General features: G+C 39.5%; 1 protein-coding gene across 10 annotated transcripts in view; it reads right to left on the bottom strand.

Moving 5' to 3' along the window:
* OSBPL9 (oxysterol binding protein like 9) overlaps nt 1-12,646 on the bottom strand; it is a 165,388-nt gene extending 152,742 nt beyond the window's left edge. For 3 of the 10 annotated variants that reach the window (XM_072723995.1, XM_025991844.2, XM_025991843.2), the window contains exon 1: nt 12,457-12,646. Coding sequence is in view for 4 of the 10 variants with exons in the window: in XM_025991844.2 (XP_025847629.1) it covers nt 12,457-12,567 (111 nt within the window). In the remaining 6 variants the exon portion in view is untranslated. The remainder of the gene's footprint in view (nt 1-12,456) is intronic. The other 7 variants (XM_072723991.1, XM_025991840.2, XM_072723999.1 and 4 more) reach the window with 5 other exon arrangements.
* Nucleotides 12,647-19,134: the final 6,488 nt, after the last annotated feature.

Here is a 19,134-nt window from a genome sequence, read left to right on the forward strand (position 1 = left end):
TCCTTCATTAAGAGGTGGAGTGGGTCTTCATAAACTGCCTTACCTAATAAGTAAACTGAGTATTACCCAACTGAGTAGAACTATGATAATGCAGATTACTGTACCTTCTTATGCTGTATCATAAACAGCATAGGAATCTTAATCTCTCAAAGCCAGATAACTGAAATCTCATTAAGTAAGGATAAAGGAGAAATTATATCCTTTGTTCATTTTGCTACTTGAAGAAACGCAATACTAAATTATATGGAAATTTTTTTTTAAGATTTTATTTATTTATTCAGGAGACAGAGAGAGAGAGAGAGAAAGAGAGAGAGGCAGAGACACAGGCAGAGGGAGAAGCAGGCTCCATGCAGGAAGCCTGACAGGGGACTCGATCTCGGGACTCCAGGATCACGCCCTGGGCTGAAGGCAGCGCTAAACCGCTGAGCCACTCAGGCTGCCCATGAAAAATCTTTAATAAAATGTTATTAAGTTGGAGAATATCATGTATAAGATGATCTAGTTACATAAAATAAACATACATGTATATTTAAGTAGAAACAGTTGTTAGAAAAGCTATTTTCCAAAACACGGGAATTTCAAATGAGACTTTTCTTCCTTCTACTGTATATACTTTTCAGTACTGTTTCATTTTCCCAAAATTGAAGGTGTGATCTCTTCAAGAACAATAAAACTATTGTTTTAAAAGAAATAAAAATCAATATCACCAAATTCTACAGAGACAGTGCTATTAAAATTAAGTGTGAAAAACAAAAAGTACTTGTTGGATGTAGCAACAAAGCTATCATTGGAGACCTCTGCTAGGATTTTCAGTAAAATCTGGAGGTAAAAACTGCTGCAGAGTCAGTGTAAGATGGATGGAATGGACACAGTGTAGAAAACTCTGTCTACAAGTTTAAGAAGAGAGGTTCAGTATGGAATATTCAGGGAGACACAGAATGAGAGATATTTTCAATGTGGGAGAAATACGACCATGTGAATTTGTTAATGAAAAAGTCAGTAGGTCCTAAAATTCATACGGAACTTCAAAGGACCCAAAACAGGCAAAACAATTTAAAAAGAAAAGAAAAGAAAAAGGCTGAAAGACATACTTCCCAATTACAAAATGTATTACAATGCTATAATACTTGAAACAGTGTGACATTGACATAAGGACAGACATAAAGATTAATGGAGTAGAACTGAGAGGCCAGAAATAAACCCTCAGGTTTATGGTCAATTGATTTTCAACAAGGCTGCCAAGGTAAAGAACAGTCTTTTCAATATCTGGTGCTAGAATAACTTGATAGCCACATACAAAAAAAAAAAAAAAGAAGAAGAAGAAGAAGAACATAAAATTTAAGAAAAAGAATGTGACCCTTAATTCACACCATATACAAAAATTAATTCAAGGGCAGCCCAGGTGGCTCAGCGGTTGAGCACCTGCCTTCAACCCAGGGCGTGATCCTGGAGACCCGGGATGGAGTCCCACATCGGGCTCCCTGCATGGAGCCTGCTTCTCCTCTGCCTGTGTCTCTGCCTCTCTCTCTCTCTCTCTCTCTTTCCCTCTCTCTGTATGTCTCTCATGAATAAATAAATAAAATTTTTTTTAAAATTAATTCAAAATGAATCAAAGACCTAAACATAAGAGCTTAAACTTTAAACTCTAAATAAACAAACAAATAAATAAATAAATACTTTAAATTCTTAGAAGAAAGTAGGTGTAAAACTCTGTGACCTTAGATGGTTTTTTATATCACCAAAAGCACAAGCAAGAAAAAATAAAGTTAAATTAGACATAAACAAATTTTAAAATTTTGAGTCTGCTTCTCCCTCTGCCTCTCCCACTTGCTCATGCTCACTCGTGTGCTCTTTCTCTCAAATAAATAAAATATTTAGAAAGAAGACAACTTAGAGAAAAAAATATTTGCAAATCATGTATCTAATAAGGGATTTGTATCTAGAATATATATTAAAAAAAACTCCTACCACTCAAAAAAGACAATTCCACAATTTAAAAATTAGCAAATGATCTGGGGGCACCTGAGTGGCTCAGCTGGTTAAGCATTCAACTTTTGATTTCAGCTCAGGTCATGATCTCAAGAGTGCTGAGTGTGGAGCCTATTTAAGATTTTCTCTTTCTCTCCTTCTGCTCCTCGCCCCCAACCCCTCCACCCTTGCTCTTGCTCTCACTCTCTCTCTAAAAAAAAATAAAATAAAAATTAGCAAAAGATCTGAATAGATATTTCTCTAGAAAAGATATACAAATGGTCAATAAGCATATGAAAAGATGTTCGCCATCAGCAGCCATCGAGGAAACACAAATTAAAACCATAACAACAGGGCAGCCTGGGTGGCTCAGTGGTTTAGCACCCACTTCAGCCCAGGGCTTGATCCTGGAGACCGAGGATCAAGTCCCATGTCAGGCTCTTTGCATGGAGCCTGTTTCTCCCTCTGCCTATGTCTCTGCTTCTCTCTCTGTCTCTCTCATGGATAAATAAATAAAATCTTTAAAAACAAAAAACAAAAAAACGGGATCCCTGGGTGGCGCAGCGGTTTAGCACCTGCCTTTGGCCCAGGGCGCGATCCTGGAGACCCGGGATCGAATCCCACGTCGGGCTCCCGGTGCATGGAGCCTGCTTCTCCCTCTGCCTGTGTCTCTGCCTCTCTCTCTCTCTCTCTCTGTGTGTGACTATCATAAATAAATAAATAAATAAATAAATAAATAAATAAATAAATAAATAAATAAAACAAACCAACCAACCATAACAACATACTACTTCACACCCACCTGAGATGGTTATAATCAAAATGAGAGATAATAACAGTACTGGCAAGGATGCAGAGAACGTGGAACCTTTATACCCCTGGTGGGAATGTAAAATGATGCTGCTGCTTTGGAAAACAGTCTTGCAATTCCTCAAAAGGCTAAACATAGAGTCACCCCTATGTACATCTAAGAGAAATGAAAACATGTTCACACCAAAACTTATGTACACAAATGTTCATAGTAGCATTAGTCACAATACCCAAAAAAGTGGAAAAAACTTAAATGTCTGTTAACTGATAAATGGATAAATACAAATGTGTAATGCTCATACCACAAAATATTTAGCAGTAGAAAGTAATGAAAACATTATGTTAAATGAAAAAAAGCCACATTAAAATCATTTAAAGGCGACTTTTATAATATGATTCTATTTATATGAAATGAACAAAATAGGCAAACCTGTCAGAGACCAAAAGTAGATTAGTGGTTGCCTAGGCTGGGGTAAAATATTGCTAGTAATATAGTGGAAACAGTCTTTCTTTTGGAGGTGATGAAAGTTTTCTAAAATTGTGGAGATGGTTACACAATTCTGCAAATATATTAAAAACCATTTAATTCAAATAGGTGGTATGTAAACTACTACCTGAATAAAACTGTTACACACACACACACAAGAAAAAAAGCAACAGGCAACTCAAAGATTTCCTAAAAAATTTCACATTTTTGTGAAATTGTTACAATGATGTCTAGTTGTTGTATTGCAAAACAAATATTCTTAAACCACAAAAGCCCATACACAGAAAGGAAGTTTAAGATACATGAGAGAAAGGGAGTAGAGAAAACAGAAGAGAAAATCTGTACACTGAGGTCCTTGAAAATTTGTGAGCAGATGGAATCCAGAACCCCCAAGGATTACCTCTTCCACTCTGATGGGGAAGGATACAGATAAGCGTTGGCAGGAAAGTAGGTATACTATCAAGTGTGAGTATAAGATGTTAAGGTGTTCCCACTAAATGTCTCTGGGAGGCATGGCACCTTCTCTGAATGACTGAGGAAAGAGAATGAGAGAATGTAGACAGTTGCCAGAGCAACAAAGCAAATATTTACCCATCTGTGCTATAGTAATGCTAAAATAAAATACAAGAAATGAAGTAAGTAGACAATCTTAGCATGAAGGCTTAATGTGAACAAAACTCCAGGAAACATAAAACCAATTTTCATAATAATCTTAACATTGTCATGTAAATAGGAAAAAATTATGAATAACTCAAAATACTTCTTTTGAATATAAGTCCATTTGTAGGATTCCATGTACCTTGTAAACTTAACTTTTGAAAAAAAAAAGAAAAAAAAAAGATTAGGTCCCTTTTTTTTTAAAGGAACTAGTCCAAGAGAATTTTTCATAAAGTGAGAAGGAAAATAAATAATTGGATTGGCCATTTGTCTTTCTCTATAAACAATAAAAAGAATTAAATCCTTAATTTAAATCACTTGTGCATTCTCCTAGCTTTGATTGGAATTATATAAATATTTGAAAAGCTGATCCTATGACAATATGCCACACATAGAGTGGCATATTTAAGAACAATCTATCTTCTGTCCTTCCACAAATTATTACCATCCACAAAACTGCCTGCAACAGAAGCAAGAGCTGACTGCTTATCTGATATAACACACTAAGCAAAAGATCCCACACAGTTCTACAGGCTCCAGATAATTAAACAAAAGCCACTGTTGTTGATATAAGCTCACTCATGTTTTACATAAACCATGGAAACATATATATTTATTAGTAGTATAGTCTGAAAAACTTAAAAGGATACATGAGACACAATTACAAAACAGCCTTTTGAATCTCATCTCTAAACCTAGTTTTAAGGGCCTTGGACATTCCATTCACTATAAGAACAATGTGCCACACTGTAGGACTTGAAGATCATGATGCTCAGTATTGCCATTAAGAAGTTTACAAACTTGTTGTACAGATAAAGAATGTACCATGGATACAGCTAGTTAATGATAACAAATATAAAATGATTAAATGCCCAAAGAATTATATGAGCAAGTTTCAAGGGTATTAAAACAGGGGAGAAAAAAAATCAAGGGTGACTAGAGTAGTCAAGAAAACAAACGATACAAAATTTCCATATATATCTTCACTGATACTACTTACAATTTTAGAAGCTTCCTTTGTTTTCTTTTCAGGACACTAGATTAGGTACAATTTTTCTGACAACCCAGGTGGCTCAGTGGTTTAGCGCCGCCTTCGGCCAGGGCAGGATCCTGAGGACCCAGGATCAAGTCCCACATCAGGTTCCCTGCATGGGGCCTGCTTCTCCCTCTGCCTGTGTCTGCCTCTCTCTCTCCTCTCTGTGTTTTGTTCCTTTTACAATTCAAAAGCTACTTTACTAGTTTTGGACTTCTTAACATATACCATTTAAGCTCAATAAAAAGTGTCAAAAAGAGTTTATTTACAAAAGTATAAATTCACTTTTAACTGTTTGATGAGAGTGGTGCTGATACCTTTCTAGGAGAACCTGAAACTACCTCTTTTACATCTTTGCAAGAAAAATACATATACTTAAGCTCTTCAAAATTTTTGATCATCTTCCAAACACTGCTAAAGACTTCAGAAGACACTTAAATGTGTTTCAACTACCAGTGGTTCTGAAATGCAGAATCACTATGAGTCTCTTCCAGGGATCCCTGGGTGGCGCAGGGGTTTAGCGCCTGCCTTTGGCCCAGGGCGTGATCCTGGAGACCCAGGATCGAATCCCACGTCCGGCTCCCGGTGAGTGGAGCCTGCTTCTCCCTCTGCCTATGTCTCTGCCCCTCTCTCTCTCTCTCTCTCTCTCTCTCTCTCTCTCTCTGTGTGACTATCATAAATAAATAAAAATTAAAAAAAAAAAAGAGTCTCTTCCAGGCAGCATGTAATAGTGAAGAACATATGATTTTTCTAATGATTCTTTTTACTAAGAATACCTTGAGCCATCCTGGTAACTTACTAATTAATTCACTTTCTAACTTTCTCTCCAAAATGTTACAAAAACAAAATATAAAGAGAGTTAACCATTTTTGGGTAATGATGAAACAAATCATACTTTATAATCTCATCTAGTTCCTCAAACAACTGGAATAACCTTTAATGTGTCCCTAGCCATTCCTTTTTCCAGGTCCCATGGCATTGATCTAAATCTTCACTATGCTCATAAGTCCTAACTCTACCCTCATTTTTAACATGGACCTTGATTCTTGTCCCTACATTTAAACAAAATCCTCTTAGAATCCCTACCCCTTAGTTCTATATCCCTCTCTGCCTCTTTCATAATGAAACATCTTGAGCAATCTACTTTTTCTACTTCTTACACCTTACTCTCTAAACCATTCCAATCTGCCTTTCTTCCAAACTAACCACCCCAGAGAAATTGATCTCACCAAGGGCATCAATTGTCCAAATTGATCAATCTGGTGGATATTTTTACAGGTCTTTACCTATTCAGTCTTCTCAACAGTATTCAAGCCAACTCACTATTCCTACACGTTGACTGCCACATTCTTCTGGTTTTTCTCTTACATCTCTGGCTGTCCCTTGTCACTCTCCTCTGCAGGCTTTCTTCTCTGCCAATTCTTTGAATATGACTATGGCTTAAAAAACTGTCCACAAATTCTTTGACACTCCTTTCAAAAGGTAGGGACTAATTCCCCTCTCGATGCCTGAAATTCCCATCCCCATGAGCATAAGCTAAACTGTATGATGCATTTCTAATGAACCAAATAAGGCAGAAGTCATGTTCTCAGACTAAGTCATAAAAGGCACTGCAGCTACCTCCTTGCTTTCACTTTGATCACTCCTTCTGGGTGAAGCCATAAAGCCTATGATAAACACTAGCCTAACCCAATGGAGAGGCTAGCTGATGAAGAATTGAGGCCACATTCCAACAGCCAGCAAGGAACTGAGAGGCCTGCTGCCAACTGCTGTGAGAGTGAGTCATCCTGGAAGCAGATCCTCCAACTCCAGTCAAGCCTTTCACAGGACTACAACCTGAGCCAATATCTTGACTGCAACTTCTTGAGACCCTACACCAGAACCATCCAGCTAAGTCACTCAAAGTTCTGAGCCACAGAAACTATGATAATAAATGTTTTTTGTTTTAAATTGCTAGGTATTGGGATAATTTGTTGTAAAGCAGTAACTAATCCAATGATGTTTCTCAGCATCCTAATTATTCTCTTTCTCAATTCTCCATATATAAAGCTAATATGTATCTAACCAGATTTTTCCCCTCAATTCCACACTATAGGACAGTTTTACATCAATTTCAGTATGCCCCCAAAGCAACCGCTCCCCCAACCTGTTCTTCCTAACTTCCCTATCATTCATCCGTGTAAAACCAAAAACCTGCATTTCATTAGATGACTCCTCCCCTTTCACTCCTATCCAGTCACTAAGGCCTGTCAATGTGACTTGATTATTTCTCTGTAATGACAGTCTTCTTTAAAGAATACAAATTTTACCTGTACCTCTTGATCAATTTTAAAATCAGAGACTACCAGATATCATGTGCCACTTGATGTAATGTTTCACTTATGAAAAATTCTTGCCCAAAAGAAAAAAAAAAACAGGATTAAGCTTCTAGCTCTAATTATCAGTTTATACAGTTCCTCTATTGTAGGAAATATGGACAACAAAGGAACATGTTTAAACATACCACAAGAACGCTGCCAGCAAAATCCAGAATGCAGAAAATTCTACAGGATAAGTGAGATCCAGTTTTTTCAACAAGTGATAAAAAAACAAAACAAAACAAAACAAAGAGAGAAAAAGAAAAAGGAAGGAGGACCTATAAATTTATGTGTGGATCTTGTTTGGAATCCTGACTCAAACCAACTGATGAGGGAAAGATGTTTGAGACATTTAAGGAAATTGAACACAGACTACATATTTGATATTAGTAAATTAGTATTAATAATATTTAGTTGTAATAATTGCATTGTTTTAACATTTTTTAAAAGAGAGAGACTTTAACTTTTAGTAATACATCTGAAATATTCACAAATGAAAGGATACGGTATCTGGGATCTGCGTTAAAACGAACCAATGGGGGAAGGAAGGAGTTGGTGGAAGTATTAACAAAACTAGATTGGCCATATGTTGATAATTGTACAAGCTGGATAACAGTAATTCAGTTTACTACCCTCTTTTATAGATGTTTGAAATTTTCTTTAATAGAAAGTATTCACAACACCTAAAACACTTTCCAATGCCCCGGGGAGTAAAGTTTAAATTCCTTAGGTGGTTTACCAAGAAAGCCTTTCATTATCTGGCCCCTTCCTACCTCTCTAGATCTCAGTACTGTCCATCTCACAGTTCAAACTCCATGACTGTCAATTTTCTGATTCTTGTCTCCTCTGAAAACATTTATTCCCTCTATCTCAAGCAGTTACCTCTCTCTGCTCACATAGGTAACTTCTGTTCATCGTTCAGGTCACAGCAAATCTGTTTCTTCTAGGAAACCTTTCCTGACCTTCCAAGACTGAGTCAAGTAACATACCTACATACCCAAAAGCATCCATCCTATGCTTCCCAGATCACAGGTCTTACTTGCTGTATCCCCCAGGATACTCTAGGTATCATGAAAGCATGGATTATTTCCATTTTATTTGCCATTTTAACACCTTTTTCTAGCATAGCACCTGGCACACAGTAGGTTCTCAAAAGGTTACAAAAGGCATGATCTTCACTAACTTTCTAACCTTCTAACTCCTCATATACCTATAATTCCCACAATTTTCCTTCCTTTCTCATCTTCCTTTATGATCATGATTCACATAAATGGTAGCTGTTCAGACACTGTTCCCAAATTATACCTTAGCTGCTCCAAATGCCTTCTGGACTCAATATCTTCCTATCTCCTATGCACATCTTTACACGAGAGCTACTCAGAAAATCTCAGTATCTTCTTAATGCATTTTCATTTTCTCAAGTTTCCCACCTATTGCCTGAAATGCTCTTCTTCTCTTCTTCCTTTATCCTATAAATCTCAGCTCAAATGTCTCCCTTGCCTTTTCCAGGCAATGTTCCCACAGCACTCTTATTTCTATTGTAGAATTTATCATATTGTTTTGAAATTATGTTTAGGTGTCTGCTGCTAGAATGTGAGTTCCTAGGTAGAAGGGAATCTCTCCTTCATTCTGTACCTCTACCATGTATAACACAATGCCTATTACAAAGTCAACCCCAAATTAATACTTGCTGAATGAACTGTATTACATTGTTTCTAATAATTAAAAGCTTGAACTAGAGCTAAAAAGACTGCCTAAATCTACTTTCCTAAAAGAGATAATCAGTTTCTCTCTTCCTGTATTGGGCAGAACAATACTATATGAAGCTCTTTTTAAAAAACTGAAAATTCACAGAGTATGAAAATAAAAGAAAGATAAAATAAAAAGACCATTCATTCCCAGAGAACAGATCTAGGTCTGGGCCTAGGCCCAGAGAAAAAGATCCAGGCTGAGGTGACATTTAGGTGAATCTATTCAATTCACGGCAATCCCAGTGATTCTAACCCAACTCTAAGATTATTCCAATATCAATTTTCAGTACAGGACAACTCTAAAGCAAGGCCAATCTACTTTAGTTCCGGGTTTTCATGGCCATGCTGGAATAGACCTCCAACCACGAGCCAGACCAGAGCCTAAGTGATTCTGAAAAAAAGGAACAGGGTGACTTGCTATTTATTACTCTGTTAAAAGGCTAATATAACTAATTCAGATACTCTTTCTGGAAGATGTAGGTCCAAGTTATAAGCCCCACACAAATCACTAAACTGTATCTTCTAAGCCTTCTGAATCCTTTTTTTTTTTTTTTTTTAAGATTTTATTTATTTGGGATCCCTGGGTGGCGCAGTGGTTTGGCACCTGCCTTTGGCCCAGGGCGCGATCCTGGAGACCAGGGATCGAATCCCACATCGGGCTCCCGGTGCATGGAGCCTGCTTCTCCCTCTGCCTGTGTCTCTTCCTCTCTCTCTCTCTCTGACTATCATAAGTAAATAAAAATTTAAAAAAAAAAAGACTGTCCTATAAAAAAAAAAAAAAGATTTTATTTATTTATTCATGAGAGACACAGAGAGGGAGAGGCAGAGACACAGGCAGAGGGAGAAGCAGGCTCCATGCAGGGAGCCCAAAATGGGACTCGATCCCGGGTCTCCCAGATCACATCCTGGGCTGAAGGCGGTGCTAAACCGCTGAGCCACCAGGGCTGCCCAGCCTTCTGAATTCTAACGTAGTAAAACAATGTCCAAGTGTACAGAAGTCCTTGCCAATGTTCAACATGTCTCCTACTTTGTCTTTAAGTGAATACCTATCCTCTTTTCATCTTTGCTGGACCTCCTCCTCCTCTAATTTGGGATTAGGTATTATTTTATTTTCACAAGATCATTTTACTTTATAATATTTCCCTGATGTTTCTCTACAAGCAAATGCTTTGACACCAAAAAACTGGGGGGGGGGGGGGGGGGGGGAAGACTTCTAAACAGACATTAGTGAGAAATAGGACATCTCCTTCAGCTAACAAGGATGATGTTTCATAGAGTCTGGTCTCAGAAGGGAGAAATTACATATTGGGGGAAGGGGAGAAAGGAGACGAAGAAGTATATGAAAAATCTGTATTTAGGGCAAGGAGAGATTTATCAAGGTATTTAAAAACTAAAAGGGAAAGGAGGCAGTAAAAGGATGCAGAAAAGGCAGAAAAACAGGAAAAAGGGCTAGGAGCTCCTAAGAACCCAGCTTGTGGCCTCTAGAGTACGGCCCTAGATTTAAACCAATACGAATTTGGGATTTGTAGAGTTAAGTTAATTCCATATTGCCACTTATTGAAATTACCCTACGTTGAATAGGCTGGAAAGGGTCAGTGGGAATTTCTAATTATGGTATCTACCGAAACCCAACATTACTCTTCATTTATCTGAGCTATAGGATTTCATTACTCCAGAGTTTTCAAGATATAGTGTTCAGTTGCATCTCCTTCATGGCTACCTAAAGATAATCGTGAATGATAGGCTTAAATCTCATTCAGATTTTGGTCTTTTTCTCCCTTTAAAAAGTATGTAGAGGGGGTACCTCGGTGGCTCAGTGATTGAGTGTCTGCCTTTGGCTCAGGGCATAATCCTGGAAATCGAGTCCCACATCAGGGTCCTGGAATGGAGTCCCACATCAGGTTCCGCCAGGGAGCTGCTTCTCCCTCTGCCTGTGTCTCTGTCTCTCTCTGTGTGTCTCTCATGAATAAATAAAATCTTTAAAAGTAAAAATAAAAAGTATGTAGAGAAAGGATGTAAGTAGTTAAAGAGTGTTGAAAGTTACTTTTTTTTTTTTTTTTTTTTTTTTTACTCCTGTAGACTTGCCTTTAGTAACTCACAGCTTGCACTTTCCTCCTCCCTGCAGTGAAAGTGAAGTGTAGTGAAAACAGAAAGCCAGGAATCTGGAATCCTGATCACACCACTTACTGCTAGCTTTGTGATCTTGAGCAAATTACTTAAAAGCCTGGAGCCTCAAATTCCAAAACTATAAAATGAGGATCACAAGTACATACCTTACACAGTTATTGTGAGTGAAATGAATTAAGGGAGCCACTAAACTAGACTATAGGCTCCCAAGAAAAAGAATGGTGACTACCTTGATCTCTGCTGATTCTTGCTCAAACGCACACGTGTGTCACACACACACCTAGCCCAAAGCAATAATAACTAACATACAGTGGGAGTTCAATAAATATTTTTAAATGAACAAATAAATATTTCTCTCATCAATATTAATCCTTCTTCTCAAATGATGATTTTTTCTTCTAATTTTCTGAAGCCTTCAGGGAGTTCTATTTCGTCCTTTTAAGTGGTTTCTTCCCTCTCAGTGGCTATTATTAACTATACACTATTCGGAGACGGCACCTTTTTAAGTAATTTCTCTAATACCACCCACCTTCTATTTCTAATGCGGTAGGTGTGGAACGGGTAGTCAGAACCTAAGATTCAAGGCCATTCCGGCACTTGCCCCCGCCGCTAGTTAGCTCTGAATGACGGTGGAGCCCCACCCCGAGGCCCCTCCGCGACACAACTTTCAGGAGACACCGCAGTGTCTTTCGCTAACAGGAGACGCCTGGGGAGGAAGCCCTCGGCTGCAAAAGTTAAGGCGTCGGTGCCGCTCGCCTCTCTCAGAACGGAGGAGCGCGTCCCATAAAAGACACACTCCGTCCGGGCAGACGCGAGGGGCTTCAGACTCCCCCGTGTCGCCCGCAAGCCGGACACCGGGCCCCGCTCGTGTGACCGTCGCCCGCAGGAAACCGCGCTCTTTAATCCCGGGAGGGAAGCTAAGGGGCGCGGCCGGCTTCGGGGTCTGGGGGGGGGGGGGGGGGCACACAGACGGCGTGGCCTGAGCCTTTAAATTACTGCTACCACCGCCGTCACCTGCCTACACCGCGCTGGATCCCACCACAGCTCCACGCAGGACCCTAAAAACGGCTCGCCCCTAGCCCGTAAACCAGACAGCCACTGCTTGCTTATTGGCTGCGCCGGCATCTCCTCCACCGCCATTGGCTCCCCCGGACGTAAGGCCTCCCCTCGAGGGAACCCCTCGCACGGCGGCGCCCCCAGCTTAGCACCCCCCCCCCCCGGGAGCGACCCCTGGGGCGCTCGGAGTTCTGCCCCCCGAGGTCTCACCGTGTAATAGGAGAGCAGCCCTGCATTGTAGTCCAGCACAAACCAACGGTACTGCCACCCCTTCATCACGTTGGTCCATTTACTCAGCGGCCCTTCCATGATGGACGCCATCTTGGGAGCCGCCAATGACAACAAACGGCCTGACGTCACTCGCTATAAGGTATTCACCGGCTGGGGGCGGGGCCGCCGCGGGAAGGGGCGGGGCCGGGCGGGGCGAGGCGGGGCGGGGCCAGCCGCTGCTGCTGCCGTCAGCTCCCCGCCCCCGCCCCTGCCCCCAGCCGTCACCTTAGACCTTCCCAGGGACGTGAGAAAGGCAAGCATGAATACCACTAGGATTACTTAGTCACATAAATAACTTTATTACCCATGATGATACCTTACGGGTCCCAAAGATTTCACATATGATACTCATGTATGCATTCATCTCAGAAATCCATTCACACACACACACACACACACACAAAGAAAGAAATCCATTCACGTAAGACATACTTGCTATTTTGTGCTAGACACACTTTTAGGCTTTGGGATTCGGCACAGACTTCATGAGGGGCAGAAGGAAACAGGCAACAAAATAAATAGCAAATTATCACTGGTAAGTGCTATGGAGAAAAATGAGAGGCAGAACGTAGGAGATGCAATTTTAATTTCCCAAATGAAGAAGGCTTGAATGAGAAGGTAACTTTTGAGCAAAGACCGGAAGAAAGTGATGGAGGGAACCTGGGAGAAGAGCCTTCCGGGGGAAGGAATAACAAATTCAAAGACCAGACATATTGAAGGAACAGCAGGTTCAGTGTCAGTGGATGTCATGAGCACGCTGTGAAGCACGTACACGAGTCTTTGCACAATGTCAGCTTTGTTCAATCATAAAGCAAAGCTAATCATAATTATAAAGCAGGTTCAGGCTTCCAGACTCAAAGTTATTTCACCATGTGATTAAACTTAGCTTCTTACACAGCACACAGAGCAGGACAGAAGACAAATCACATAACAAACAAAAAATACAGAAAGATGTAGGAAATTAAGGAACCAATGCAAAGTCAGTCTGTGGACACACAGCTGAGATAAGGCCTCAGTCTGGTCCAGGTCAGTTCTCAGCACTTACTGCTTATTATATTCAAGCAGTGAAGGATCTCAGTTCTGGTCAGAGATCAGTTGAGCAGAACCTTCCACGGCAGTTGCCTTGTTAAAGTGGTCATAGAGAGGTCCTATCTGAAGAGTCTGACAATTTGCTGCAAGAATCTTCCTCCCCCCCACCCCCCCCCCCCTTTTTGAAGGTATTTAATTGGTCTTGGGACCTTGCAGACCTCCTCTGGTTCTGCTTGTTATCAGTTCTGGGGTGTTAGCTGATGTTGGTCCCAGAGATCTATTGTAGGTGCTGTACCTTTAACTACTTGCTTCATTGCCTGATACAGGCTCCTGCTTGACGTGAGAGATTCCATTTTGCTCTCTACAGTGGAACAGTGAGCTGGAGAGAACGTATAGGAAACAAGGTCAGAGAAGTAAGCATGGATCACTTAGAGCCCATAAGGACAATGAAAATATTGTCCTGCTTTATTAGACACTGTTCGAGTCCTGGGAATGCAATGCAAAGGAGCCAGACAGGTTCCTTGATTTCTAAAAGCTTAAATTTGATGATAAAAAGCAAATACTAACCAAAAAAGTAAATAAGAAAAATATCTAATACTGATTTTTTTAAAATCTTGCAAAAAATATAAGTTGATATAATAGATAGCCAGTGGGTGGCTACTTTATATGGGGATGAGGGGTATGAAAATGGCATTTAAATTAAGATGTAAAGGATAAGAAAGAGACAGCCATGAAGATAGGAGGGAAAGAGATAAAAAGGGAGCTGAGAAGTGAGGCATTTGCTAGAAGTGGAGTTGAGGACAAGGGAAGGGTTTTCTTTGTCTTTTATTTATTTTTTGAACCTAAAAAGTACTTTTATTCAGGTTCTGTGTTGTGAATCCTTTCTCTTTGCTGATAACACAAACTCTAGGAAACAGAATATCACTGAGGGAGCTAAACAGAGAACCTATTTGCTAGCTAATCAAACTAGGTACAAATCTAAAGTAAGATTAAATTGATCATGCTTGGGATCCCTGGGTGGCGCAGCGGTTTGGCGCCTGCCTTTGGCCCAGGGAGCGATCCTGGAGACCCGGGATCGAATCCCACATCGGGCTCCCGGTGCATGGAGCCTGCTTCTCCCTCTGCCTGTGTCTCTGCCTCTCTCTCTCTCTGTGACTATCATAAATTAAAAAAGAAAAAAATTGAAATAGATATATATGTTAGTTGACTGTATATGCATGGATTTATTTCTGGGCTTTCAATTCTGTTCCATTGGTCTATATATCTGTTTTTAAGCAAGTATCATACTGTTTTGATTACTATAGCTTTGTAATATAGTTTGAAATTAGAGAACGCCATACTTACAGCTTTGTTTTTCTTTCTCACGATGGCTTTGGCTATTCAGGGTCTTTTGTACTTCCAAATAAATTTTAGGATTTTTTTCTATCTGTAAAAAAATGCCATTGGAATCTTGAGAGGGATTGCATTGAATCTATAGGTGACTGTGGATAGTATGGATATTTTAACATTAATTCTTCCAATCCACAAACATAGAATATCTTTCCATTTATTTGTGTATTCTTCAATTTCTTACATTGTCTTATAGTTTACAGTGTACAGATCTTTCACCTCCTTGTTAGATTTATGCCTAAGTATTTTATTACTTTTGGTGCTATTTTAAGTGGCATTGTTTTATTTATTTCTTTTTCAGATAATTCATTGTTTGCATGTAGAGATAGTACTGATTCTGGATATTGATTTTGTATCCTGCAACTTTATTGAATTCATGGATTAGATCTAAGGTTTTTGGTGAAGTCTTTAAAACTTTTTTTTTTTATACAATCATGTCATCTGCAAACAGAAGCAATTTGACTTCTTCCTTTCTAATTTGAATACATTTTTTTTTCTTGCCTGCTTGCTCTGGCTAGAACTTCCAGTACTATGGTGAATAGGAGTGGTGAGAGTGTGTACCCTTGTCTTATTCCTGATCTTAGTGTGAAGACTTTCAACCTTTCAACATTGAAACATGGATTTGTCATATATGGCTTTTATTATGTAAATACCCAACTGGTTGAGGGTTTTTATAATGAAAGAATGTTGAACTTTGTCAGATGCTTTTTCTGCACCTATTGAGATGATGATATGATTTTAATCTTTCACTCTATTAATGTGATGTGTCATATTTTTTGATTCATATAGGTTGAACCATTTTTTGCATCCCAGGGATGAATCTCACAGTGGAAAATTTTTACAACTATATTCACAAGGGATATTGGCCTGTAGTTTCCTCGTAATGTCATTGTCTAGCTTTGGGATCAGGATAATGCTGACCTCGTAAAATGAGTATGGGAGGGTTCATTCCTCTTCAGTTTTTTTGGAAGAGTTTGAGAAAGATTCACATTGATTCTTCCTAGAATGTTTGGTGAAATTCACCAGTGAAACCAGGAGCAGGAATACTTCATCCTAGTAACAAGAAGGAGAGCAGAGAGTATGAGTTTAAATGCATGGATTAGTTTGATAATAAATGAATGAGTTTCTCTCTGCTTCTAGTTGAGAAGAGGCTCAAAGCTTAGTGGTTAAGAATGTAGACTCTGATGCCACAGTACCTGGATTTGAATCCTCAGACCAATCACTTAGTAGCTATTATGACCTTAGGCAACTTTTCTAACTTCTTTGTGCTTCAATTTCTCCAGCTTTAAAATGTAGAAAATAATAGCAGGTTGTTCTGTGGATATATGAGTTCATACATGTAAAGAGCTTAGAACAATACCCACTAGATACTAAACACTCCATAAATATTAATTCTCAAGATTTTTTCCAATGAAATGTGGTACAAAAAGGAGAGGAAGGTTTAAAAGAGTTATTTCAGAGAATGAGTCAAGAGTCTATCTGACTACTGCAATTTGAGAATATGAGTTCTTCATTGCAAACCACAATTTGTCTTTTTAAGAGAAGTCCATGGATCGCAATATGCATGAGGAATATTTTCTTTATCTTTATTTATATGACTTTCCAGTACTTTTCCATGAGAGACAGCAAAATGGAATAGAAAGAACTTGACCCTAGAATTAGAGAGCCAAGGATGAGGTATCCTAGCTTTCCCATTTTGGCGGTGGCTTGGATAAGCCTTTGTAAGACTTAAATTCCTCTTCTATAATCATGAAAGTAATCATCTCTATCTAATTTAAGGAGTAAATGAGAATATATATGAAGGGGACAGCAGCCAATAAAAGTTACCTTCCTCCCTTTTCTTGGGATAGCCCCTTTCTTGTAGGTTATAATTCAACAGAATTTGTTGAGAACATGGCACCTGTTTGACACTTTCAAGAAAGCTAAAGATGAGAACCATAGTTTCTATCCAGTAGCTAACCTGGGGCATGAAATATGAGTGCAACTGAGTATAGTACAAAGCTGTTCTCTTCTTGGATATATTTTTTCTCATTAATTCTCCCACTTATTGAGTATCTAACCTACACCAGGGACTGTGCTAGGAGTGTGATATACTTTCTCACATTTAATCATTGCAATAACCCTATCAGTGTATTAGCCTCTGTGTTTTGCAACTAAACAAAGTGAGATTCAAAGAGATTGACCAGGGATCCCTGGGTGGCACAGTGGTTTGGCGCCTGCCTTTGGCCCAGGGCACAATCCTGGAGACCCGGGATCGAATCCCACGTCGGGCTCCCAGTGCATGGAGCCTGCTTCTCCCTCTGCCTGTGTCTCTGCCTCTCTCTCTCTCTCTCTCTCTGTGTGTGACTATCATAAATAAATAAAGAAAAAAAAATTTTTTAAAAAGAGATTGACCAACTTACCCAGTATTAATAGTATCAATTGGTGAGTATCTGAGTCCATATAAATGCATATCTAACTTTTTGTTATGTTACATAGCCACGCTACACACTACACATTTCTCATAAAAACCTGATGTTCTAGAAACATTATTCAGTAGAAATCTTCATGTTGCTGATATCTTTGGGGATAAACCAAGTGTTGGGATCTTGAAACATCAGGATTCAGCCTGAGTAAAAAGATTTACATAGTGTTAATTACTACCTCTCTATTAGCTCCTTTCTTTTTTTTTTCTTAAAGATTTTATTTATTTATTCATGAGAGACACAGAGAGAGAGAGAGGCAGAGACACAGGCAGAGGGAGAAGCAGGCTTCATGCAAGGAGCTTGATGTGGGACTTGATCCTGGACTGAAGGCAGTGCTAAACCACTGAGCCACTAGGGCTGCCCTCTCTATTAGCTCCTTAAGAGCAGCAACTAGGTCTTATTTATCCTCGTAGCCCCAAAAACTAGCCCAATGCCTGGTACACAGAGGTGCTCAATAATTATTGTTTGATCTGAATTATATATTCTATTGAAACTGACCTAAGTTCTAAAGACTATGCTAACAACGATCACCTACATCTTCTTCTTTAATCCCAACAATCCTTTAAGATTATTACACCCATTTTCTGGATGAGAACATTGGAACACAGAGTTATTGAATGACTTGTCCAAGGTCACACAGTTAGTAAACAGCATAACCAAAATTGGAATCTAGGTCTTTTCACCCCAGATCCATTCCACCCCAGCTGCAAGCTCTATGTGCATTGTCTATGTGTAAATAAATGTCTTAGACATGACACAGGCTATACCATCAACTACTGAATTAACTTTAACTTTCGTTAAGGTCACCAGAAATTAGCAGGTTCTACTTAGCTTCAAATGTCAAAACACAGGCCCTCCAGAAAAGCCAGGAGCAAGGGCAGTTCTTGATTCCTAAGACCATGTCTAATTGCACAGCACTCTGTCTACATTCTACACCAACTATTCAACTACATACTTTAGATCATCATCTAAAATTAAACATGGCAGAAATACATCAGCTCTCATTCCCACAATCCTCAGTGACTGGCCTCTCATGGAATGAGGTAAGGGCTGAAGCAGAACAGAAAATGAGGATTAGATTCAGAATCAGAAGGTAGAGATGATACTAACCATCGAACATCATAAGTTCATCAAGGGCAGACACAGGGACTAATTTATCCTGCCACTTAGAATATCAGTAAATGTTACCCTTAAGATATGATTTTTAAAAGAACACTCTCACCAAAATTGAGAACAAATTGGAGAGGGGTAAGACTAGAGGCAAGAAGACAAACTGACTTGTAAAAAGCCAACCAAGCAGGAGAAAGAGTCTAAATTTGGTCAGTGACAACAGAGATGGAGAGTGGGAAAGACACTATGCTATTTATTAAGAAATAATTTAGAGGGCAGTCCGGGTGGCTCGGCGGTTTGGCGCCACCTTCAGCCCAGGGCCTGATCCTGGGATCCCGGGATCGAATCCCGTGTCAGGCTCCCTGCTTGGGGCCTGCTTCTCCCTCTGCCTGTGTCTCTGCCTCTCTCTGTGTGTCTCTCATGAATAGGTAAATGGAATCTTTAAAAAAAAAAAAAAAAAAAGAATTTAGAGATGTAATTTTTAAACTCATTAAACAAGGGCACCTGGATGGCTCAATTGGTTAAGTGTTCAACTTTTGGTTTTAGATCAGGATTATGAGATGGAGCCCAGAGACACCTCCATGCTCAGTAGGGAGCCTGCTTGAAGATTCTTTCCCTCTGCCCC

This window comes from Vulpes vulpes, chromosome 10, assembly GCF_048418805.1.
Source record: "Vulpes vulpes isolate BD-2025 chromosome 10, VulVul3, whole genome shotgun sequence".
Lineage (NCBI taxonomy): Eukaryota > Metazoa > Chordata > Mammalia > Carnivora > Canidae > Vulpes > Vulpes vulpes.